The 26,876-nt window shown below is 41.0% G+C and overlaps 2 protein-coding genes across 4 annotated transcripts in view; both read left to right on the plus strand.

Annotated features, from left to right (window-relative positions):
- Positions 1-2,037: 2,037 nt before the first annotated feature.
- Positions 2,038-13,638, plus strand: nars2 (asparaginyl-tRNA synthetase 2, mitochondrial). Its single transcript, XM_027027668.2, has 14 exons — positions 2,038-2,422; positions 4,278-4,387; positions 4,593-4,713; positions 5,343-5,483; positions 6,816-6,896; positions 7,912-8,012; positions 9,331-9,463; positions 9,775-9,873; positions 9,950-9,987; positions 10,490-10,556; positions 11,822-11,959; positions 12,353-12,450; positions 13,117-13,143; positions 13,228-13,638. Exons 1-14 carry the CDS (start codon positions 2,264-2,266, stop codon positions 13,370-13,372), a joined length of 1,458 nt encoding a protein of 485 aa, XP_026883469.2. The 5' UTR covers positions 2,038-2,263; the 3' UTR covers positions 13,373-13,638.
- A 958-nt stretch (positions 13,639-14,596) lies between these two features.
- The window catches only part of gab2 (GRB2-associated binding protein 2), a 35,836-nt gene continuing 23,556 nt past the window's right edge, over positions 14,597-26,876 (plus strand). For all 3 annotated transcript variants that reach the window (XM_035534384.1, XM_035534385.1, XM_027027675.2), the window contains exon 1: positions 14,597-14,932. In XM_035534384.1, the coding sequence (XP_035390277.1) occupies positions 14,861-14,932 (72 nt within the window). In that variant the 5' untranslated portion in view covers positions 14,597-14,860. The remainder of the gene's footprint in view (positions 14,933-26,876) is intronic.

Here is a 26,876-nt window from a genome sequence, read left to right on the forward strand (position 1 = left end):
CAGGCATTAGATTTTGATAGATGCGTAGGTGTGGATATCTTTAGTACCTAATCCATTCTGACTTCTGACTTGTAATAGAAATCACCTAGAAAGTCACAAAAATAAGAACATTGGTTGCAGCTGAATGAAGGCGTCCCTAGAGAACCTGAGCCTTATTTTATGAGGCGACGCCGAGCTGTAAGTTTCGCTCGCATGCTGACCAGCCCGAGCGTTACATTCTGCCTGAGCTGATTATAGCGTGATAAACACAGAAAATGTGCTGACTCCAGTAGCACTGTTTAGGCAGAAACTAAAAGATACTTGGAGATTCCTGGCTGTGCTGGTATTTTAATACATGAATACACAAATATAGGCCCAATTTACAGGCTCTTTTGGGTGTAAAGTTAAAGACTGGCTTCCGTATATATGTACACACACATTATACACCTGTAACTCATCTGTTATACACAAACACATAAATTCAGTCATGTTCTAAACCACTTAATGCAGTCCAGAGACACAGGAGTCTGGTGCCTACCCCACAACACACACACAGGCTGCAGCCAGGCTGAAATTCAAACCCAGGAATCAAAGGACACAGAAGTTGAGTCAGCAGTGCTTACCACTGTGCCAGCTTGGTACTGTGTCATTGTGCCGCTGTGACAGTTTGATACCATCTCATTGTGCCACTGTGCCAGCTTGGTACTGTGTCATTGTGCCGCTGTGACAGCTTGGTACCGTCTCATTGTGCCACTGTGCCAGCTTGGTACTGTGTCATTGTGCCGCTGTGACAGCTTGCTACCATTTCATTGTGCCACTGTGCCAGCTTGGTACTGTGTCATTGTGCCACTGTGCCAGCTTGGTACCGTCTCATTGTGCCACTGTGCCAGCTTGGTACCGTGTCATTGTGCCACTGTGCCAGCTTGGTACCGTCTCATTGTGCCGCTGTGTCATGGTGCCATTGTGCCACTGTGCCAGCTTGGTACCATGTCATTGTGCCGCTGTGTCATGGTGCCATTGTGCCACTGTGCTAGCTTGGTACCATCTCACTGTGCCACTGTGCCAGCTTGGTACTGTGTCATTGTGCCGCTGTGACAGCTTGGTACCATCTCACTGTGCCACTGTGCCAGCTTGGTACCATCTCACTGTGCCAGCTTGGTACCATGCCATTGTGCCACTGTGCTAGCTTGGTACTGTGCCACTGTGCTACCATGTCATAGTGCCTCACCCTCAGATATTATTATCTAAGCAGTGACAGTGGCATGATAGTGGGTGTGATAGTGGGTATGATAGTGGGTGTGATAGTGGGTATTGGGTGGGATAGTGAGTGGCATCTTGACTGTGAGTGAGGCACAACAGTATTGCTGGCATTTTCTACATGTTTAGGATCTTGATCATAGATCTCCAACAGCAGTAGTCATAATGAACAGAAAGGTTAACATGCCCATGCCAACATATTAGCTATAATTGGATTCATTTAACATTTATTCGTGAGGTGTTGCTAATAAATAACTGCTTGAAATAAACTGTGGTGACACAAAATATAATAAATAAATAAAGATTTTTTACAGTGTTGCCATTTAATTTTCGATAACCTGGGTGAAGAGCAACTTTTTATGATTGACAATATTTTGTCTATATTCCACTATAGTTTACCAGCAGACTGTTCTTCATTTTATGCAGCTGCAGACTAACAAAGGGTGAATTATTGATTCACCAGTAACAGTGGATTATTGATATAGGGAACTTATGAAACATTTATTATTGGTTATTATTATTGATATGGGGAAGTTACGAGACATATATTACTGATATTGAGAAGTTGTGTCATGGTGCAGAACACAGCAGTTGGTGTAGGCATATAAACATAAGTGGCAGCTATACTCTAACTGTACAGTAGGATTTGGCTGTTAGCTATACCTATGAGCGTGTAGTAGCCTACTTAAACAGCAGTACAACAAAAAGGATCAATGTGAACTACATTTCCCAGTTAGACTGGCGATGCCAAGCCAACCAATAGGATGAAGCTTGAACAGGAAGTTGTTAAGATTTCAGGAAGTGTGTTGGGAGTAGTTTGAATGTCACAGCATGTTGAAAACCATTTCGCTTATTAAATTAGTGTTTCGTCGTGCTATTTTTTAATCCTGATTTCCTAACAATAATTTCACCATTTATTTACGTACTTACACATGGACGCAAGTAATTATTTGAATCCAAAATTAAAGCAGGTTTCTTGAAGGAGAGCCGTGTTGATTTCCCTCTCCCTGTGAGGAGGAGGGTGATTATGATGACTCCCTTCATGCTTTTACGGAGATTCTGTCCTCCGCCGTGTGGTCGTAGATGGATTTTTTCCAGCAAACATCACTATTGCAGCTCAGCAACGAAAATTAGGATACGCGATGCCCTCACCAGCCTGCACACCGGGGCAATGGTCAGCATCCAGGTGAGAGAGGAGAGCCCGAATAAACGAGAGGAGAAACTGTACAATACGTGCACGTATAACCGTCAGACAGGTAAGAGGAGAAACGCAGTGTGTGTATAATACTGCATAATGCGTGCACATATAACTGTCAGACAGGTAAGAGGAGAAACGCAGTGTGTGTATAATACTGTATAATACGTGCACGTATAACCGTCAGACAGGTAAGAGGAGAAACGCAGTGTGTGTATAATACTGCATAATGCGTGCACGTATAACCGTCAGACAGGTAAGAGGAGAAACGCAGTGTGTGTATAATACTGTATAATACGTGCACGTATAACCGTCAGACAGGTAAGAGGAGAAACGCAGTGTGTGTATAATACTGCATAATGCGTGCACATATAACTGTCAGACAGGTAAGAGGAGAAACACAGTGTGTGTATAATACTGCATAATACGTGCACGTATAACCGTCAGACAGGTAAGAGGAGAAACACAGTGTGTGTATAATACTGTATAATACGTGCACGTATAACCGTCAGACAGGTAAGAGGAGAAACGCAGTGTGTGTATAATACTGCATAATGCGTGCACATATAACTGTCAGACAGGTAAGAGGAGAAACACAGTGTGTGTATAATACTGTATAATATGTGCACGTATAACCGTATAGGCCCAGTTGACCTCGATTTTGGATCAAATTGGCAAGAGGAAAAGATCTGTGTACCTTTGATAGAGAGTTAATCATCAGGACTTCAGTCATTTCAATAGCCGTTTCAATAGAAACAGCTGTAAGAAAGACATAAACAGCTGTAAAGTATGGTTGAAAGCACTCGTTCAATAACCGTGATGCATGCGCATTAGAGTGACTTGAAAGGAAAATATTTTTAAAAAGATCAACAAAGATGAGTTCAGTTGTGTAAAAATCATGGGTACTGGTCTATATAGATGTGGAAAAAAATTTCTATGGTCAGATGAGCAACCCTTCACTATACTGTCAACTAGGTGCATATGTGGTGTACACTGAGGAGGAAGGATGTTTGGGCCCGGCTGTGATAGGCTCCAGGGGCTCATATGGAAGTGGAGAAAAATCACTGGATTATTTTGTGCCAAGTGTCTTCTGAAACTTGTTTGTCTCCTATTTACCTTTAAGGAGTAGTTTGTTAATTATTCTTCTAGCCTGCTTTCGGCAGAAGTTGGAGGACAGTCCAGATTCAGGACTAACTCAAACTACAAACATCTATAAAAGTGTGATCTAGGCATATCATATATCTGCACTAACTTTTCAAATGATACAAAACTACAGTCATACAGAGTTTAGGCAAGGCAAATTTATTTATATTGCATCTTTTATACACAGTGGCAATTCAAAGTACTTCAAGAGATCACACTCCTTTTAGACCACATATTGAAGGCATCATCCATCACTAATGGAACAAATCTGTTATTGGTTGTTATTGGTGCTGCCTGTGGCAAACCCTAAAGGAAAAATATATTAACTGATCCCAGACTGTGACTAAGTGTATGATAACCGGGTTTGAAGTGAAGCTAGAAACATGCTCTATGAATGTAGAACTCAACAGGGCGGCTAGAGAACTGGACCCCATGGATATCCGTCCCAGAACTGACTGACTGGGGACAGTGACGTCATCCTTTACCCAATATAACAACGCTCTTCTGTTGGCCGAGGGAATATCTGTTGAATATCTTTTGGCCAAATGATGTTGCATCCCTCCAGGTTCAGTTTTATAGAATCTGTGCAAAGATGCACTGAATCTGCTCTGGAGGCTTGTGCTGGGCCAAGACCTTACTGTTGTAGTACTACTACTGCTAATAATAGTTATCATTACTATTACCATATTATGTGTGTTTTCAGGGCTGGGTACGCTCTGTCAGATCACAGAAGAACAACCTCTTTCTGCATGTGAGTGATGGAAGTTCCTTGGAACCTCTCCAAGTGGTAGCCAGTGCAGACTTAAACACCAGGTGACACCTCTAGGGTTACCCTTGACCCTCTGTGGTTAACCCTAACTCTCTGCCATATAACTTTTGTCCTGTGTGTTTTGAATCAGTCGTCTGAGCTAGTAGATTTCAGTTGCACATCTCAAGTCATAACCCAATCTTTAATGTGTTCATGTGTTTCCTGAGTAATAATCCAATCTTTAATGTGTTCATGTGTTTCCATGTTAAGAGGCCTCACTTTTGGCTGTGCTGTTGACATCACGGGAAGCTTGGAAAAGAGCCCCAGCCAAAGACAGACTGTGGAATTACAAGCCCATCATATTAAAGTGGTTGGGGAGTGCAATCCTGTGGCAAGTTTCTTATGGTTTCTTTCTTTAACCATCTTATTTAATATAGTAACCATTTTATTTAAAATATTAATGAGTTTAGTAGAGATGCTCCGATCGATTGGCCAGTGACCGGGATATGCCGGTTTTCAGCGTGATCGGCCGTAACTGGTGCCTGGCCAGTCAGTCTCGTATAACTGATTCTGTGCCGGTCACATTTACACTTGTGCCGCACAAACACAAGCACACATGAACAGCACAGTGACTGCATTAGGACTATATGTTGACAACAATGTAAAAATGCCTTGATTTATATTTTATATAAAAGGTTAATATTACCTGGTGGACTTTTTTATTTATTTGGAGCTTTGTGAAAAGAAGAGGTTTGTCCTATAATCTAGTGCACATTTTTATGTTGAGATGTAAGACGTTTCCATTAAAAGAAAAGTTAAACAACATTGTTTCTATATGCTTTTGTTTATCACGTGACCAGTTATATGTTTAAAAAAATTGGAAATCAGAATCAGCCATGATTGCAATTGCAATTAGTGCATCTCTGCAGTTTATTTAATGTATTACCCAGTTTATTCATTAAATTTTAATTAGGTTAATTTTAGACTTTCCCTTTAAGATGAGGTAGTTTTGTTTTGCAGGACTTTCCCTTTAAGATCAAAGGCCATCATTCCCTGGAATATATCAGACAGTTTCCTCACCTGAGGTGCAGAACAAATACCTTCAGTTCTCTGCTAAGGATACGCAGTGAGGCCACAGCTGCTGTCCACTCGTATTTCAGGGTAAGGGTTCTCCCATACTCCTACGTACTCACTCGTATTTCAGGGTAAGGGTTCTCCCGTACTCCTACGTACTCACTCATATTTTAGGGTAAGGGTTCTCCCGTACTCCTACGTACTCACTCATATTTCAGGGTAAGGGTTCTCCTGTACTCCTACGTACTCACTCATATTTTAGGGTAAGGGTTCTCCCGTACTCCTATGTACTCACTCGTATTTTAGGTTAAGGGTTCTCCCGTACTCCTACGTACTCACTCATATTTTAGGGTAAAGGTTCTCCCATACTCCTACGTACTCACTCGTATTTTAGGGTAAAGGTTCTCCCGTACTCCTACGTACACACTCGTATTTTAGGGTAAAGGTTCTCCCGTACTCCTACGTACACACTCGTATTTTAGGGTAAAGGTTCTCCCGTACTCCTACGTACTCACTCGTATTTCAGGGTAAGGGTTCTCCCGTACTCCTATGTACTCACTCGTATTTTAGGTTAAGGGTTCTCCCGTACTCCTACGTACTCACTCATATTGCAGGGTAAGGGTTCTCCCGTACTCCTACGTACACACTCATATTTTAGGGTAAAGGTTCTCCCGTACTCCTACGTACTCACTCGTATTGTAGGGTAAAGGTTCTCCCGTACTCCTACGTACACACTCGTATTTTAGGGTAAGGGTTCTCCCGTACTCCTTCGTACACACTCATATTTTAGGGTAAAGGTTCTCCCATACTCCTACGTACTCACTCGTATTTTAGGGTAAAGGTTCTCCCGTACTCCTACGTACACACTCGTATTTTAGGGTAAGGGCCCTCCCGTACTCCTACGTACACACTCATATTTTAGGGTAAAGGTTCTCCCGTACTCCTACGTACACACTCATATTTTAGGGTAATGGTTCTCCCGTACTCCTACGTACTCACTCATATTTCAGGGTAAGGGTTCTCCCGTACTCCTACGTACTCACTCATATTTTAGGGTAAGGGCCCTCCCGTACTCCTTACTGACTCATATTTCAGGGTAAGGGTTCTCCCGTACTCCTACGTACTCACTCGTATTTTAGGGTAAGGGCCCTCCTGTACTCCTTACTCACTCATATTTCAGGGTAAAGGTTCTCCCGTACTCCTACGTACTCACTCGTATTTTAGGGTAAGGGTTCTCCTGTACTCCTACGTACACACTCATATTTTAGGGTAAGGGTTCTCCCATACTCCTTACTCACTCATATTTCAGGGTAAGGGTGTGCTCCTGTACTTGGACATACTCTATACTCTCTTTTCAGTGATTCTATGTATTCCATCTTGTATCACTACATTAACTTTGTGTTAAACGTGTCATTGTAGGATAACGGCTTTGTGCAAATCCACACGCCTGTGATTACGTCAAACGACTGTGAAGGGGCAGGGAACCTCTTCCAGGTCGAAGTGAGTTTCATATTAGTTCATTGTTGCTCAACTGATTGCCATCACCATGCAATACAGCACACACACGCGCGCATGCACACACACACAAGTGTTCTAGCAGGTCACCTGGCAGACATAACCCCAGCAGACCTAACCTTAACTCTAGCAGAAAGGACTGCAAAATCCCTCATGTTTTTATCAGGGTGACCTGTGCCAAGGTTGGCATACAGGGAATCTAACTGGGGTTAGGGTTGGGGTTGGGGTTATGGTTAGTTCTTAGCCTACTATGATTTCACCATAAACTGGTTATACAAATTCTGTATGAAATTATTAGTATAATTGTTATATATCTACTGTATTTTACAAAAAGGAAAAATTGTGGTTGTTGGTAATGACTGTTGTTGCTATAAATATGGTTTAAGTGTTTACTCAGTTTGAAAGGTGTGAATATAGGTTACTTTCACTACACTTCGACTCTTATGTATTACTGTAATAAACAGTAGGAGTTTGTCAAATCTCCAGAAAAATGCAAATATTGATTGCCAAAAAATGGTTAATTTTGGGCATAACCACAGCACAGGAGAGACTAGCGAGCTCCACTGGACATCGCTGACACAGAGGTTTATTATCGGGATCAAATTTAGCCCACTGGAATGATGACTGTAATGATGTAAATGACAGCTGACTATTAAACGGCGTGAAAGAGGAATGTATTCTAAGTTAGCTTGTCATGTTTCTTCTGAAATGTACAAATTAAAGCCTGTTTCCCAATTATAGGTCATGCATTTAAGGTCCTGGGTTTTGGGACATGGTTCATGCATTTAGGATCATTCATTTCTGCATGAGATGTCATTTTACCATCATTTCAGTTATAACACTATATAAGGCTGTTTATTAAGTACTTACGAGCTTGTATACCAAACAGGTTTTCTCAAATCTTCACACTACTCATCCTTCTTGATAAGTCTGTATTTTGCCTGCTGTTCATTCTTTAAATGTTCTTTTAAGCTGAACATTGTATCTGGTTTCTTGGAAGCCTGCAGGCAGTGACGACATTGCGGATAAAGACGACCATTTCTTCTCTGTACCTTCCTACCTAACCGTTTCCGCGCAGCTGCACCTAGAAGTGATGGCTGGGTAAGGACTATATCACAGTCACTGGAGCATCATTTTCTGCTATTTATCATTATGTTTTAAAGTATGTGTCAGATGCATTTAAAATGATGCATGTTTATGTAAGTAAATTCACCCAATGTCAAATTTGCTGTGGATGCTGTACTCATTGATGGTACCTATAGCAGAATGAATCACTTAACTACCTACACTCCATAAAGTTGCAATCAAACATTGCCACATTTTAATTTGCATTATGTATCACATTTTGCTAAAGTTATGACAGACTTTCCTAAATAGATTGATTATGCATATGCAAACCTGACATGCCGTGAAAGTAGCAATGTTTGTATTCTTACAAATTTGCAAATTACAGCACTACTTGCAAGTAAATATTCAAAATAAATATTAAAACAAATATTCATTGCCCAGATAAAGAGCTTATAATTTTTAGGTGACCCAAGACCTCTGCACTGTACTTTATATGAAGATGGATTTACTCTTTGACCCCTATAAATAGCCTTAAACTTCAGAGACACAATGGCTAATAAAGAGAATCAGATCATCTTTATCTCACAATGTTTGGTCGCACATGCAAGTTAACACCAAAATTCTGCACATCCACACTTTTAGCTAACTGACAAATGTTTTTAAAAGGAACATTTTTGGTTTACAGTGAATGAGGGCAAACTTAGCAACAGAAGGAGTACAGGATGAAGAAGGTGACTTGTTTTGAGGAAGATCTCAGAATCCTTGTACCATAAGAAATGCAAATGTAGGTGTTATATGAAGAAATGATCAACACCAACTGAAGATAGATACAATTTTGCTGCCCTGCCATGATTTAGAAGACAAACTGAAGTCTTTAACTCAGCACAACCATTCGTCTTGGGGAAAGTTACAAATGTGTTACATTTTATAGAACTGGCACTTTTCGTCGTAATGCTGGTCTCACAACTGGCATTGATCAGTTCTGTATCTTTTGGCGTGGTTCTTTAATATACATGGATCCTAACCCTAACCCTTTCACCTTAGGCACAGGGCTAGGGTTAGGGTTTTATGAATCTGACCCATTATCTGTTAAATACATTACCTGCTAAGTTTGAAAACAAGGAAGGCAGTCTTCTCTGCCTTGGAGAGTATGTAGTGGTCAGTAAGGGGTTTTTTGGTTGTTGTTTTTCCTCAGAATAGCAGTGACAAAATGTTGAAGAAAAGAGATTTTTTTTAGGTGCTCTTCCGTCTGACATAGGGTTAGGGTTCAGGTTGGGGTTTGACCCAGGAACTCATGTGAAGTGCGGACATCCACTCATTTGAGTTTCCTGTTGTCCATTTATCGCTCTAGGGCTTTCCCGGCTGTTTACTCATTTGGCCCCGCATTTCGAGCAGAGAACTCCCAGAGCAGGAGACACCTGGCGGAGTTTTACATGGTGGAGGCAGAGATCTGCTTCACTGACTCCCTGAAGGATGTCATGAAGGTCAGCCCAGGACAGAACACCAGAAAGAACAGCTTGTATACATGATCAGTGATTAAGGAAGGCATGAACGTAAAGCGCCCATGTGGAAAAGAGTGACACCTGTTGTGGTCTTTTTAAAAAAAATTTTTTAAGTCAGCTTTATGAACAGTTCCATTATTATTTCTCATCTGAGACTGCCTTTTTATTTTCAGTGGAAGTTCTGTGCAAATGCATACTGAAGTAAATGCACATTTTGGTCTAGTTTGTGATATATTTAATTTAAATATTTAGTGCTGTGTATATTTAATTCTATTTATTCTACTAATTGGCAGCTGATGGAGGATGTGTTCAAGAGCAGCACAGCACATCTGTTGTCTAACTGCGCAGAGGATGTGTGGTTGTTTCATAAATCCATCTCGCCTGGACATCAGGTATGATTCTAAATGTTTCTCTCCATGTACTGGTTTTATAACATAATAAGCTTTTGTTTTTGTTTTTTGTCAACAGGATAAAGTGGACTCTATGCTGAAGAGAACCTTTAATGTGTATGTATAAGGGTCCCTGCTCATAATTAACCCATTTTATCATTCTGTTTATGATGTCTTAATTGAAACCTCTGAACTTCTGATCAGTTCATATATCAAAGTGTTGCTGTGTTGGTTTGCCATATCTTAGGGCATCTGTGATCATTGTAGACTGACACTTTTTTGGTAGGGTTTTGAAAACCCATTACTACTCCTTTTTTAAATATTGCATCACACTAGCCCTCTTTAGTGTGCTCAGTTAGTTGTGCAGCACTTTGAATTTGTTCTAGTCAGGTCGGATAGAAAGTAGCAAAACTAATGTTTTCTTTCATAAATTTGTAGCTCTTAACATGTATTTGAAAATGTTATTTTCATGGGTAATAAATATTTTGTTGAAAGTAGGAAAAACATTTTCATGAAAGTAGGAAAATCCTTAAATCATTAGTGAAGTGTATATAAACATCTTGAGAAAATAATGATCTTGAGAAATAATGATCTTGAGTATTTGCTTTGTGTTCAATAGCATTTCATATACAGAAGCAATCGACATTCTAAATCGTAGTGCACAGCCCTTCACCTTCAGCCCAAAGGTAATGTGTCAAAGTGGAAACACTCCAGTACGTCCATTCCAGTTTGTGAAGGATAATTATGTGATGTCAGATTTTGCTGTGTATTGCGAGCCTCTGTGTTACCAACATGAAATTTGTTATGCCTTTGAGTAGTATCTGTGTTTGCTCGTCTGAGCCTTTGTGTAGTGTCGGTTCTGCTCGTCTGAGCCTTTGTGTAGTGTCGGTTCTGCTCGTCTGAGCCTTTGTGTAGTGCCTGTTCTGCTCGTCTGAGCCTTTGTGTAGTGTCTGTTCTGCTCGTCTGAGCCTTTGTGTAGGTGTCTGTTCTGCTCGTCTGAGCCTTTGTGTAGGTGTCTGTTCTGCTCGTCTGAGCCTTTGTGTAGGTGTCTGTTCTGCTCGTCTGAGCCTTTGTGTAGTGCCTGTTCTGCTCGTCTGAGCCTTCGTGTAGGTGTCTGTTCTGCTCGTCTGAGCCTTCAGTTAGTGTCTGTTCTGCTCGTCTGAGCCTTTGTGTAGTGTCTGTTCTGCTCGTCTGAGCCTTTGTGTAGTGCCTGTTCTGCTCGTCTGAGCCTTTGTGTAGTGTCTGTTCTGCTCGTCTGAGCCTTTGTGTAGGTGTCTGTTCTGCTCGTCTGAGCCTTTGTGTAGGTGTCTGTTCTGCTCGTCTGAGCCTTCGTGTAGTGTCTGCTCTGCTCGTACTTTGTCCTCCAGTCTTCATCCTCATGCCTTGCTTTTTCTCTCTGTGCAAAGTCATCACCGTGTTTAAGAACACCGTTGACTGAGATGGCCAGGGTCCTGCTTTAAGATTGCTCCTCCTCTTTTACTTTGTTGTTTTTGAGCTTGAATTGTGTTTATTTGACTGGCGTGATTGGGAATTAACCTTTTGCTTTGATATTTCAGCTTTGAGCACTGCCATAGCCTGGCAGATTGCTTACTTGGTTTTGTTTTTAAAGAACTTTAAAAATATCTTCTTTTTGCTCAGCTAACTGGGATTAGGGTATGGCTGTCATTTTTGTTGGGCTGGGTTTGCCTGTGTTTGCTGAGTGAGGGATGTGTTTTTGGTGGAGTTTGGTGCCACGTGTGAAGCCTGCATGTAGCACAGAGTTACAGATATGCAGCCCCATTGTTGTGTTCTTACTGTCATTTTGCTCACATGTTCAAACTTCAAAGCATACACACCCACCACACCACCTAGTCGCGGTCATATCAGCTGGTTTCGGGTTCTGATTTTGCTCCTGACATAATGTACGTTTCTTCTTTCCTGCTTTCCCCCACCTGCTGTTCCTCTTCCACAGTGGGGCTGTGATCTTCAAACAGAGCATGAGAAGTTCCTAGTTAAGCACTGCGGGAATGTCCCAGTCTTTGTGACTGACTATCCATATGACCTGAAGCCTTTCTATACTAGAGACAACCAGGACCATCCTCGGCATACCGTAAGAATCAGCACAGACTATCCAGAACTTTGTACCTGCGAAACAGGATGCATACAATTCGAGTAGAATCTCAAGGCTTTTTTCGGGCTGCAACCGACTGCAAGCAGCAGTTAGTTTGCACAAAAGTGCCTTGATTCCAGCTGTGCTTTGTATAAAGACAGAGGCATAAGGCTTAATTAACAGGTGTGATTTTGACCTTTCAACGAATCCTGGGTTCTTGTACAGAGCCCTAACACCATAAAATAAATATTTGGATTACATTTCAGTGAAAAGTGCTGATGGGCTCGGACTCTCACAGGACCATCCATTTTTAGCCTCGGTCGACCGTTTCTATGGTACTCCATATTTGTTTGATTTTGCCTGTTCATTCACTAAATGGAATCGTTTGTGCAGGTGGCTGCGCTGGACCTGCTGGTGCCTGGAGTAGGGGAGCTGTGTGGAGGCTCTCTCCGAGAGGAAAGACTGGATCTCCTGAAAGCACGACTCGCACGGTCAGGGAATGCAGCATTGTGGGTGCTAGTCATAGTGGTAATATAGCAGTAATATGGCTCTCTGGGTGATGGTGATGGGGTAATATGGCTCTCTGGGTGATGGGGTAATATAGCTCTCTGGGTGATGGTGATGGAGTAATATGGCTCTCTGGGTGTTGGTGATGGGGTAATATAGCTCTCTGGGTGATGGTGATGGGGTTATATAGCTCTCTGGGTGATGGTGATGGGGTAATATGGCTCTCTGGGTGTTGGTGATGGGGTTATATAGCTCTCTGGGTGATGGTGATGGGGTAATATGGCTCTCTGGGTGATGGTGATGGGGTAATATAGCTTCTGGGTGATGGTGATGGGGTAATATGGCTCTCTGGGTGATGGTGATGGGGTTATATAGCTCTCTGCCATCTCAAATGAAAGACACATTCATAGGATCACTGCACATTAGAATGTAAATATGATAATGATGCTTATAGTTAATCCCTTTAAATCCATAATACTCCAAAAAAAAACAATATTTAATGAGTTAAAGAAGCTACTTGGGTAATACCTCACCCTCAGCAGTTTTAATTAGTTATAAGCCTTGTTAGTGCTTTTGGGAGAGCTATTTCTCCAACAGTGATCATGCTCTCCTTAACATTTTATCCTTCATCTGATTCTCTTTTGTTCTAGGGCTGGGTTGGAGAGCTCATATGCATGGTAGGATCATGATGAGATCAAAGCATTTCAGGCTGGCTTAGCTGGAGATGTAGCAGCTCATTGTGTGTCCCATGTCTGGCACAGGTATCTGCAGCTGAGGCAGTTTGGTTCTGTTCCTCACGGAGGGTTTGGCCTGGGCTTTGAGAGGTACCTGCAGTGTGTTTTGGGAGTTGACAATATCAAGGACACCATTCCATTTGCAAGGTTTTCACGGTCCTGTCTTCTGTGAAACAGGCTACATTATAATGATATTATAATAAACTAATGGAATGGAACTGATGTTGGATTTGGTATTGTTGACTATGACCTATGACCTAGGTGACTCCTGAGACTCCACAGTGCTCAGATGCACATGGGGAGCAACTAAGTATTCCATGATTTAATAGGAATTGTGCAGTTACAAAAACACAAATTCTTTGACAAATGTTTTCACTGTACAATATATCCTCTTTTGTAAAGTTAAATATCTAATAAATTGAAGGTAGAAAATATGAACGTTTGTAAGTGTACAAGTGTCCGAGTGTGGGTGCTGAGAGTCAAGATCTTCAGTAGAAATTAGGTTCATAACTAGGGTTAAGATTATCAACACACATACACAAACACGCACATCACTAGGGTTAGTGTTATCAAAACCCACACACACACTATTAAGGTTAGGGTTATCAACATACTCAAATCACTAGGATGGGGGCTTGGTTATGAAAACAAATCACACAAAAAGCACACAGGCTAGGGTTATAAAAACACAAACCAAGAACACATTGCATGTTTCTACAGATCATTTTAGGATGCTGTTGGTCTTAAGTGTCATGTCAATTGTTTTCAATGTACAGTTTCTTTTAAAAAAACATCCTAACAGTGGATTTAGAGGTCAAATTTACAACATACATATAGTAGATATGAGTGCGAATTTATTTATAACTTGAATTTGTAACTTCCTGTAGTAGAAGCGATAGAGATTGTTAATGGCACGTTGAAGATTTCTAGAGTTATGGCCGGTTGGATTACCGGCGCTACTCCAGAGAACCACTAGATGGCAGTGTTTTCTCAACCATTGTGCGAGACTTGCGTAAAAACGTTCCCGAACTTGATTGGTTACCTATTTGTATACTATTTGTTTTCCTTCATTTTTACGGTGTCATTTTATAAATTGTCATTACGTGCTCGTTTGTTCAAAATTGCCAATAACAAAAAAAAAAAAAAAAAATTCAGTAAGGCTTGTGCACACATGTTCTACTGAGTTCGGAATCAAATGAACATCCAAACCGGAGAAGCTTACTGGGATATACACTAGCTTACACTTATCTCATATCCTTCGTCTCATTTCAAACGTGTCTGTATTTAATTGCATAAAGCGCGTCTCCTTTGGGCGTCGGTCATTGTGGCCCAGCCCTGTCCATCCCGCGCGCAGCCCGTCCTCGTGGGCGTGGTGTGACTCGTGTAACTGGGAAAACAAGCTGCGGACGTCCAACGGTACTTCCTACATCCGAGTGCAGCGCGAGCGTTACTCCTCCTTATCGCGTGTCAACCGTCTCCTGTCCTCCGAAGTAGGGAGTTTGCCACGAGCGTCCCGTTCGACTGCCGTTCACCGGACGCGCCTCCTGCACCACTCAATGGGGCAGCGGAGCGCATCAGAGCGTGCACTTCACGGACGGAGCAGCGCCTAGCGACGCCTGGACCATCCGAGACACGAGGGACTGGCATCGCTTTAGCAGAAATGAGCGGCGGAGAAATTATCTGCCAAGGATGGTTAAGAAAGTCGCCACCGGAGAAGAAACTTAGAAGATATGTGAGTTTTTGAAAGCCAGTGTAATCTTTCCTGCTTTATTTCCTAACTAGGCTACTAAGACCTTGAAAACACGTAGACGCTTCCTCTCAACTGTTTGCAAACGATTCCTTGTGTAGATGCCGCCCTTAGTTCGGTCTGGTGCGCTAAAGCGGCTGTCACAAGCGCCCGGGCGCTGGGGATGCCCTTGGCTCGCGCCATAGCGTTAGCAGGTGCGCCCCACTTTCGCCTCGGCGCCTCCACCCTCTCGCTTACACCAGAAACAACCACAGATGTTTTCTAATTTATGCACGCGAGCCACAAAAACTAGACAACTCACTTTTACTCACATGGCTATGTTATGTGGATTTAATTGCAAACGCCTGTTCGCGAGCTCGGCATTGTTTGAAGGTACCATGCAGCCGCCGTCTGTCTCGTAATTCTGTTTAGGACAGCTGTCCGTGCAACTGCTCTGTTAAACGAGCACAATGCGCCGCGTGTGATCTAGCAAAGCCTCTTATTAATGCTGTTTGTGCTCGTCGTGCGGGCCTACATGCCTTATATCCTGCTCTCTGACACTGAGAACTAATGCTTTCCGGTTTGCTGGACAAGATAATGGATTTATACAAAACCAGGGAAGGCCTGCAGCACAACCTTATAAATACATAAATACCTCCTCCTACCTAACTTTGCGATGATGTCACATACAACCCCCCCCCCCCCCTTCTTCAAATTCAAATATAGTAGGGTAGGGGTTAGATCAAATCTTAGGTCACTTCCTCATTGTCTTTCATATAAAGCTGCTCTGTTGTGTATGTAGTTACTCAGGAACTGCTCATGTCAAAACAAACAGCCAAAACAAACTGGGGCTGTGGTGGCTCAGTGGTTAAGGTACTCGGCTATTAATGAGAAGGTTGCCAGTTCAAGTCCCACTACTGCCAAGTGTGATTGAAGGCACAAACAAACAAGACCATCTTCAAATGTATTTGAGAGTGGACATGGAAAAATGTGTTACCCCTAACTTGACAGTTTCAAGAAGACCAACTGTCCCATCTCAGAATTCCTTCTACTTAAATGGGCTAAATAACTAGAAGTGGACAATGAAGACATTTAGCAGACAGGATTACTGTCATCTGAGAGTACTAAGATACCAAAATGGAGAGAGATTTTTGGCAGCTGGGGTCTTCCATGTTCCAGCATTAAAATAAGAGCTAAAATAGCCTCCACTTTGTTGTTGTAATTTGGTAATGGAATGAATTTTATAAATGAAATAAACTTACAACTGATCAGCTGTATTCCAGTGTTTAAATAAAAGATCCATTAGTCTGATTCAGTAGGAACGGCCTCGTTTACATCCAGTGTCATTTTAACATGGCACTTAAAGTCTACAAATGCTCACGTAACTTAAACTGGAAACAGTAACTTAAATTGGCTCCATCAGACTTTGTTGTTTGTTAGCCTCTTTAGCATTTTTATCTTTTCTATAGTCTTAGTCTTCTGGCTGGGATAATTACTGGCTCTTTATTGCACTGAGTGGGGGAGGCTTACATCCTTGATCTGATGATCTTTGACTATTTCTATATGTTGTTGATGGTCAGCACAGTTCAGTTCTGGAACTCCACTTTTAAAACGTGTTCTCTTCTTAACCAAAAGTAAAACAGGCCTTGTATGCCTGTTCTTATGAAATAAATGTGAAATAAAACACATCACAAAAGGTATCACCTGAACCTCCGACATACCATGCAAATGACTTGCAAATATTCTGCACAAACATCTTTGTCAGTTAGTTAGTGCCCTGTAGCAGCAGATAAATAATGGAGTCATATGTGTTATTCAGAGGAGCAGTGTAGTTTACTTATATTGTCCATGTCACCCTGTATATTGCAAACGAATATATTGCTAACACAGTTAATTAACATAATTAACAGTTAAGGCATGTTTAGCAAATCACTTAGCACGATGGCTCCCACTAGAAAATCTAGTTTTAAAGATTTTATCCTGGATAGAGGAGTGCTGTGTGTTCAGTTTTGGCTTTCTTGTGCATATCTAGTGTTTTGGTGTGTTCATTCAACTGAGTTTCTAGCCCAGGGTTAGAATTAGATTAATCATGCAGAATCCCTCACCTGTGCTCTGGAAGGAATTCACTCTCTGGTGCCCTGGTGTTGTGGTGACAGTTCTGGAGTTATTTCTCATATGTCTGTGAACAGCACTCGTTCTAGATTTTATTAGAAAGAACATGACATATTGTCTGTTACTAAAGGCCTATAAAAGGCATACATCATGCTACCATTCCAGTTTATGTCTCTAACCCTTAACCTAACCCTAACCCTACAATTCCAGTATATGTCCCTAACCCTAACCCTGCAGATTCAATATGTCTTTTTCTTTACTCTAAAACTCCCAGTTAACAGCTCACAACGTCTTTGATTTAAAGCACATGTGTCATTGCTGTCATTTAAAAAAATAAGCACATGCTGTATCTAATCTAACAAGTACAGGAAGGAAGAAACTAAAGCTAATTTGATTGTTTAATGCTGCCACCATGTTGCCTATATCATAATTATCAAATATCCTCTTTATCATGATAAACACAGCCTTTCTGTACTGGTGGTCAGCACTAACACAGCTGATGAACACGGCCCGTCTTTTTTTCCACTCAGAGGGTTGTTGTGTGAAGCTTTGCCACGCTTTATCACACTGGAGATGAACAAACTGAGCTTTTTTTTTTTTTAAACTGAGCAGAGGAACAATTGTGGTGTTTCCAACACTAACAGCTTCTTTTCCTTTTCTTAATGTCATTGTCACTTTACACCCCGCCCTGTCTAGTGAGGAATCCCCTCCTTTCACAGCCGCTGACAAATGCTTTATAAACCATGAGAATGCTAAAAATGCTTTGGAAATGTGCTGTGAAATAATTGTTCAAGCGCTTCCATTTTAAGCACTGAAAACTAATATTTTGCTATTTCTGGTAAATCTTTAAGAGACATCTTGATGTGTTTCTTTAATAACCCACCATGACAGTGTGTAACCTGAGAATCCACCACCACTAATGTTAGCTGGTACCACCCACTCTACTGGTTGTTCTCTCTGACATCATTCCACAAACATGTCGGTTTGCGTAATCCATCACAGCATTCCAGACTGATCATATCATGGAAAGGTGAATTCACTCCATCTTCTGTTTTGTTTTTGTTTTGTTTTTTAATTTTTTTTTACTTCCCTCTCTCAACTTGTCCACTCCAAAATATGGGGCTTAAGAGGGGGGCATTTAGAATATGCCATCAAATGAATAACTGTCATTAATCACTTTAAAATACAAGCAAGACAGGGTGCTCTGCTGTTTATCCCCTTACATTTTTATTAAGGGTGTATTACGGTTTATTTATTAGGCTAGAAGGAAATAAATTTCCTCAAATGGGCCTCTAACCCCTGATGTCTCCTCTGTCAGGATGTGACAGCAGACATGTTTGATCTTTATATAGTACGCAGCCTGTCCTTCAGCGTCCTGGGGATGGACACCGCTGCCGTGGAAACAGTCTCCAGACTTCCTCTGGATGGCATCTACAGGAAACTGAGCTCTGTGTAGGCGGGAAATGAGTGAGCACGTGCAGGTTCCTTAGTGTGTTAGGGTTAAGGTTAGGGTTGTTAAGATTAGGGTTGTGGGGGGGGGGGTGTTGTTAAGGTTGGGTGGGTTAATAGGGTTAGGGTTCAGCGGGGGGTTAGTAGGGTTGGGGTTAGTGTTGGATAGGGTCAGTTTGCTTTCTCCTGACTTCACTCATTTTAAAGCCCTGACTCGAACAGAGTGTTTCTGATGGCAGGAAGTGTGCTCCACACTCATGACTGTGCTCACGCTGGAGCTCTTTTTTTAGACTCCCATCATTAAATTATGATGATGAGGACAGAAACTTCAGTGCTGTGGCTGGCTTGAAGTGTCTTCTGTTGGCTTCTGTTCTGCTGGTACCAACTTCTGTTGGTATCGATACAGGGTCATTTATGCTGCGATGGGGACCATCACTTCAGGCAGGTGAAACGGGTGCTCCGGCTGCCATGTCAGGGAGATGGCTCTTTGGTGTGGTGCTCAGGGACCCATGTGTTGCCTGTAGGACCCAGTTCTGGGTTCAAGACCCAGGTGTTGCTGCTCTCTGCCTTCACAACATTAGCATATAAATCAACACTGTATTAAGCTGTAGGGTTAACTTTGTTTTGGAGACTCCTGACTTATTTATGAACTCGAACTGGTATTCCATTATTAGATTAACACATTTGGAAAAATAACTGTGTTGCTATAAATGTCAGAACACAAACTGTGTGAGGAAGATTGCTATTTTTTTTTACTATACTGAGTTCATGACGCATCTAAACTGGGTCACAACCTCAGATGCCCTATGCTTCTTGTAGAATCCATCAAAGTGTATCAGCAACATGGTGGAATAATTAATAACATATAAAGAATAATCACATAGCAAAATAATATTTGATATACAGGCTTCTGTGGCTGTTGGTCTTATAATAATCCAGTGTGAACCAAGTTACTTTGAAATGTTCATGGTGAAATTTGTGGATAAATTCTGTATGTCTCCTTCCCAATCCAGTTCTCTAAGTATGGAACTTTTTTGCAATTTTGCACATCCTAAAAATGTTTAGGAGTGCAGTATTATGTGGTCTTAAAAAACATTTAGAAAAGCTTTCAAATTAAAAATAAATTGATTTAGCTCTTAAAATGCCAGGTTATTAAATGCCATCCAATATTAGTTCTCCAGAACACAAGGTAAAGGAAACCTGCATTGGAATATACTTGATGAGGTTGACAGGGGTCAGATTTTGTCTGTCTGTTTTGACAGCTGAGAGCTGAGCCCTCTATTACATCTGATGTCATACATGTTTTTGGACAAGCCCATAGGTGAGTGAGAGAGAGTGTGTGCGTGCGTGGGGAGGGGGGGGGGGTAGTTCACTAGGATCATATGGTAGACAGATTGTTAATCAGGAGGACATTACTTGATTAAAAGTGCTCCGTGCTGTTCCACCATGATGGGAGAAAGTTGGCTCCACCTCCATCCTGCCCTCAGCCATGTAGAACACAAGCTCAGTCTTTCTGTGCACACTTATCCCCGGTGATAATGTCACCTAATAAAATCACTGCAGCCCAATAGTAGCTTTTAAAGGGTGTGAACACTGTAGAGAATTATTTGCATTTTATTGTAGATAATACAACCAAGAGAGGTTTATCAGCAACAAATGAAAACGGATCTCGACAATACCAAGACATATACAAATATCATGCTTTCTTATGGTCAACTTGACAAAATGTTATGAATAATTCTCATTTACATTGTAATGATTTTCCCTTTTATGTTGACCTAAATTCTGTGGAATGCTTTTAGCCATAATATTAAGATATAATATTGAGTTTTAAGGGCAGTCTATGTGAAGGATGCGTTTCCTGAAAGTTTTCAGTTTCCATATGTATGTGAGACAGAAGTGTAATTGCTCAGGACTGCATTTGTATGTTTAGGAATTAGAAACACATTTGTTGAGGTTCTGAGAGACCTCATCAGGCTAATATAAAGACAGCTTGCTTAATCTGGCTGATCAGTCGCCGAGTCTGATCAGTTGCAGATTGGGTTTGATTGGGTTTGTCTGGGTTTGACCCCATGGTGCAGGGTGACATGCCCATACAGCTGCAGGGATGAATACAGAATGTGCTGGTTTCATGAATTCTGGACTTTAAGAGTGACTGTACCTTTTTCTTATTTAAAATGTACAATAACAACACGGTACGATCCTGTACAATCAATTTTCAGATCCTTTTGCAGTCAGTTTGTTGAATTTTTAAAGCAGATGTGATGTGTTTTTGTAAAGTTGGCATATCACACTGCTACTCCATGTGACTTGTAACTGTTAATCTATTAAACCCTAAATATTGACAAGTTCACGTTGGACTAATTTTCAAAAACATTAAACACACAAGCCGCTGGGTACATGAATTGTTCTGATACCATTTTGTAGCAACTTTACCTGAGACACAGCACTACATCACACAGTTTGGTCTAATTGGTGAGGGTTACATCCTAACATTAGTGTTCCCATTTATTTAGAATTGTTAATGCAGCACTGTGATCCTAAAGCACTGCCTTGGATAGCTAGGTTAGTTGGCAGGAAGGTCTGTAGAATAGAATTTATTTATTTATTTATTTATCTATCTATTTATTTATTTAAATATTTAAAAAATACTTCATCCAAATGCTAACTTTGAAAATGCTGAATGGAAGCCAGTAGAGAAGATTTAACATTATACAAATTGCTGTTTTACCTTAAGGTTTCACGCTGTGGTCACTCTGTTGTATGTACTATACATATGTATGCTCTTTGTGTGTGTTTGTAAACAGAAAATCAGACAGGCTTTCAGACAGATAGACAGCTGATAGGACCATACGGCTGTCTATCTATCTTCCCTTCATCAAAATGCTGGCATGCATAAAGACAGAATGTCTGACAATCCCTCCTGGTTCCCCACTGGTACAGTTTTAGAACCAAAACACCATGGCAGCACAGATGGCAGGGCGCACAGGAAGCAACACAAAGACTTCTGATTACCCAGAATGCCTTGCTGTGGCTCATTAGGGTAGTATGAGCAGCTTTATGAATGAATGCAAGAGCCATTCACACACACACTCCTTTTTCCTACATCCAAGTAACGGTCTGCAGAATTAGTCTGATTAAACTGCAATCTCAGTCTGATTGGACTGCAGTCTCAGTCTGATGGATTATGCAGACATCAGTCTCAAGCAATTGGTTGCACTATTTCAAACTGTTCATCAAGCCAAGAGAATGATGATGATCTGATCAGGATGTCTGATCTGGAACGTTTAACCCAGCTTCTCTCTGCGTCTGATTCTTCGTCAGGCTCTAGTCTCTCCCCTGACTGCATCTCTGTGGTGCTCTAATGTGCGCTGGAGTGCGACTGTGATGCATGCAGGCCTGCTGTTCTGTCCCCTGTGCTGCTCTGTTTTGTCTCTTCTTCAATGTGTTTCCTGGTTTATGTGTAATGGAAGAGTGCCATTACTAGCTAAAGGCTCTGGAACTTTTCAAGCCAGAAAAAAAAAAAAAATTAAAAAAATACATATGAGCGCTGTAACAGAAAGGATCAACCCAACTTGTCAGCCCACTGTTTGTCTAAGTGATAGTTTTAATCCAATGGAAGTGTGTGTGTGTGTGTGTGTATGTGTGTGTGAGAGAGAGAGAGAACATGCGCATACGGATGTTTTGTGTGTCATGAAGCATAAATCAAAAGGGCTGACTTCTCACCCATACATAAACACACGTTGTCAACCTGGACTTCATGTAAACTTTTTGCCATCTTTAGATCATACTTCATTGTGGGACTGTATAGAGTTTATTTTAACCCCTGATGACATAAACTCACATCACCAATGGAAAAATAGATGGATGACACCTGCTCTATGTGTAGAAACCAGCACAGGACATAGTGTCTGGAACAGGTCTGCCCAGCTGTGTGTGTGTGTCTGTTCATGTGTGTTGTAACACTTTGGCGTTAGTCCAGTTTAACGTCTGCTCCAACCCGGATTAGCAGAGCGCTTTGGAACTAGAAGGGAGACTCCTGAAGCACATGGAGGAGATGCAAATTAGACTTGAACTCCGTTTGTCAGTATTCCACTTGCTGGTTTATTCACAACGTGACGCAAAAAGGACATGTTCTCGTAATCTTGCAGGACTGTTAATACATGAACTCAAGAACCATCCAAAGCGCTTAGACACATTACTTATAGAAACGAGGACCAACGAAGATCTGGTCCAGTAGGCTCTGTCGCGAACAGCACAGAACTTTCTCCCTGTGGAGCTTACATGCACACGCATTCCACTTAGAGTGGAATCTTAAAGTGACAGTACACGAATTGCTGGATGTTGGAGTGTGTTTGGGTGTGTGTTTGCATGGGACAGACAGAGGGAGAGGGAAAGAGGGAAAGGAAAATAACACTTTATACATCTTGTTTTTCAGATATGTTAAATGTCACACTCATGAATGCTTAATGATCAAATCTTCTTTAACAGTTGTTAAAGGCACTGATGAAAATACTCCGTGCAGTGAAATTCACTAGACAAAAACAGTTAAAATCTTAACTCTAGTAACATAGGAGAAAGAACCCACCTAAAACCTTCCTCGTCCACTGGTAGAATAAGTTTAACCCTAACCCTGGTAGATTAATCCTAACCTTAACCCTAACCCTGGTAGAATAACCCTAACCTTAACACTGGTAGATTAACCATAACTCTAACACTCTTCCACTGATTTCCTTACCTTAACTCACAGAGTAGAATAACCCTAAGAGCCCTTTTAAGGAGTCTGCCAAAAACTCCAACACAAATTGGCATTTTTCTCTGTAAAGTTCCCCATTCACTCTTTGAACTCCAATCAATGAGTTCAAGTGGTCTGCGCACTCAAAGTAATCATTAACCTATAGGACCCTTTCATGTAAGAACAGCATTTATTGAAATTAAAATGAAAAGTCCTTATTCGTTTTTAAAGTGGGGTTTAGAAATCAAAAAAGAGAACAGTATTTTTGCAATTGTTTTAATTACTTCATAGTTTACTTCTTTTTGATCTAATCTCTACTCTTAGTACATCCGTTTGACCATTTTAAGAACCTAACGTGCATGCTCTTCTGTTGTTTTGGCAGATATTTTTAGATAAGCCAGTTTTAGGATTCCTGTAAGTGTTTCTTGAGTAATCTAGTTTCCTTGCTAGTGTAGATTCTTGGGTAGTGTATTTTTGTTTTGCTGAATCCTTTCTTTGATGCTAAACAGTAAATATATTATAGAGTCTTGTACTATAACCACTGTGGGCAGCTGGAGGTTTCAGCAAAGTGGCATTAAAGCCCCTTAACCCTTAATCCTTAGGATTAGGTTTGACAATAAATGATAATGTAATACATGGAATCATGCAAAATTTGAGTTTATGTTAGTGTAGACAAACAATTGTGTGTTTCTCTCTCTCTCTCTCTCTCCTTTCTCACTATAGATAGACAGAGAGAAAATGAAAGAAATCTTGCTCAGAACCAATACGCCTGAGCAAAGCTGCCTGGGCTGTGGTCTGTTGTTTGATTCAGTAAACCATCTACTCAGTGCTGTCCGAAACAAAAGCTCTCACACACTTAGTTGTGAGATCTAACGTATACAGCAGGTAATAAAACACCCTGTAGTAAGGTCTAACTTGTACAGCAGCAGGTTATGTTAGAGAACAGAAGAACAGGTAGACAAATGAGGGAGTCGGAACACCCATCTTAAGCTCAGGTTGCAGTTATGTTTACTCAGCTGTGTGTGTGTGGTGTGTGTGTGTGTGTGTGTGTGTGTGTGTGTGTGCGTGTGTGCGTGTGTGTGTGTGCAAAGCTTTCAGTGGGGTAGAAGCACAACCTGAATTAAGAGTGGCTGCAGTGTTCTCACACACACACGTGCATGATGTGTGAAAAGTGCTTTTCGAGCCAAGGGCCTGCCTGCTTATCATGTTTAATGTAACTAATTTGTCTTGTTCATAGAATACATCACTGCGGTTCTCCATTTCTGATGGAGGCTGTAATTGCATTATAACTACATATCCTAACATTATTCCTGTAATATCCAGCTGTCACATCCTAATTTATGCCAAGTGAAGGTACAGATTTTTCTGTTTCCTGTTCTGTAAAACTCTACTCACCATTAACAAAGGCTGCACCCTGGAAGACCCAGAGGACACGCTGTGTATTCTGACTTCAGATGTAACTGTGAACATTGGGCACATGGAACCTGTGAACATGTGTGTGACAGTGTAGGGACTGCAAGGGGCAGTGATACCATCCATAGTCCAAGGATCCATGTTTACTTCCCTTCAATATCACTTCAGTATTATAATGAGTCAATACATGTAGGCTATTTTTGGTGTGGACTGATGTGCAGAATGTGTGTGTTAGACTGAAGTTTGTACTTTTCACACTGAAGATCTTTTGCACAGAGGATGTGAGTGTGATCGTGTCTATATGCAGAGTTCTGGTCTCTGGTCTCTCCTACCTTTTTAGTGTTATGTTTCTTGCTTCATCATTGTTTGTGCTTTAAAGGAATTTAAAGGTTTTGAACAGAGAAACTGTTATGTCTAATTTCAGTGTTGGTTTATAGCTCAACAGGAATATTCCAGCCAAATATTATAACATTAGTAATAGGAAATGAAACATAATGAGGGTTAGGAAAACCCCTCTGGGGACATTAAAATATACAACTAATATATTAAATTAATATATAGTTATGTGAATGTAGTAATGTATGTTCTTCTAATTGCTATAGTATGACTGTGCTTTTCCATGTGTAGACCTCAGAAGTCTAACATGGAAATGAAGCCATGTTAGATGCCCTCACTTTATTCACTGTTAAGCATGTTAAGAGTCTTGGTGAGATTTGTAATGCTTCTGACCAGTAATGAGAACATGGTGGTATCTGTAGTGAGCACATTATTTTGAGGGTTTGCATCAGTTTGCAGGTTTCCACTCATGTGCTGATCTGTGGAGGAGTACTTCATCTATATTCAAGTTTATTCAAGTTTCATATTCAAGTGGTAAAGTAAGATTATCTGTGGGATTGGGACACTGAAAATATTTAGAGATTGAGTGTGCGTGTCTGTGTGTGTGCGTGTCTGTGTGTGTGCGTGTCTGTGTGTGTGCATGTCTGTGTGTGTGTGAGAGAGAGAGAGAGAGAGAGAGAGAAAAATATATAAATATATATTTAAAATATATATAACAAATCAGAATAAAACTGAAAATGTGCTTTGGCTCACTGAAGAAGAGAAAAAGTACAATATAAGAAATTCTGAAGTTCTGATTTGCCTTGCTATGTTTGTGTTATGTTATTGTCAGTTAGAATCAATGTGTCAAGAATATTTTTGAGTTACTAGCAAGGTAATGTTACATTTTACAGTAAGATAATGAGTCTTGTGGCCAGATTGTTAGACTTTTATAACTAACTAACTTCGACCCTCTCAAATATACTGCATTCTATATTTCTCGTCACAGGGGATGTTCACCAATAGGTTTTGTAGCCTTGATCGATTGGCATTGCTGTTTTTTTCTACTCTAGTATCCTAGCTAGCATACTCTGATATATTTAATATATTCCAGGATATGTTAATTTAATACATATTCGTTCCAAATGCAAACAAAACCACAAAAATGAAATGTGTGTAAGCTCAATAGTAAGCAGCGATGTGCTCATATTTGGGAACTTCTTGTGATGGCAGACTACGATGACTGTACAACACTGTATAAGTGAAGGCTTTGTTCCAAAGGCAGTGAACAGTCACAGAATTCTGATGTACAGTGTAGTTAGTGAACATCCGCGGAATGCTGATGTACAGTGTAGTTAGCCGTTAGCTGCTTTCCTATTTTGCTGCTTTAATATCTAACTTTTTAACTTTATTGTTAATGTTTAATTAACATTGCACAAAACTCTATTTAAGGATTTTGCAACACACACAACTCCTCCATCTGTCGTTAACTCAGGGTGGCCCATAGAATCAGCACCACTGCACTAGGCTGAGGAATTCTGTGCCCTCACTTCTCACCAGTGAGCTTCCTTTGTTTATCCCTAGTGCTGCAGTAACCGATTCTACTCTTCAGGAAGACTTTACACAGATCACTGGAGCATTACTGTGAAGACTGTGAGAGCATTAATGAGGTCAGACACTGATGATGAACTAATCATCATCATCATCTTCATCACACTCTACTCCTGCACTTAATAGGTGCTGTATAGGGTATGGTGGCAGTTTTACATCATCTTGAGTTGGCAAAGGCAATGTTGAGGACAAAAAGACAATAACTTTGAAGTTCATACCACTGTATAGTCTGTATCAAAGTTAAGTCTCCTCAGGGATGATGTGTGTCTTTCCCAGCCGGTCCTGCATGTTTTAGAGCTGTAGCTGCTTTCACAC

This window comes from Electrophorus electricus, chromosome 15 (assembly GCF_013358815.1).
Source record: "Electrophorus electricus isolate fEleEle1 chromosome 15, fEleEle1.pri, whole genome shotgun sequence".
In the NCBI taxonomy this organism is placed as follows: Eukaryota; Metazoa; Chordata; class Actinopteri; order Gymnotiformes; family Gymnotidae; genus Electrophorus; species Electrophorus electricus.

Coding starts and splice junctions, on each gene's coding strand:
- nars2 (XM_027027668.2), top strand. CDS start 2,264: ATGATGACTCCCTTCATGCTTTTACGGAGATTCTGTCCTCCGCCGTGT. Junction 4,388..4,592: donor AGTGCAGACTTAAACACCAG/GTGACACCTCTA, acceptor TTCCATGTTAAG/AGGCCTCACTTTTGGCTGTG. Junction 9,874..9,949: donor CCATCTCGCCTGGACATCAG/GTATGATTCTAA, acceptor TTTTGTCAACAG/GATAAAGTGGACTCTATGCT.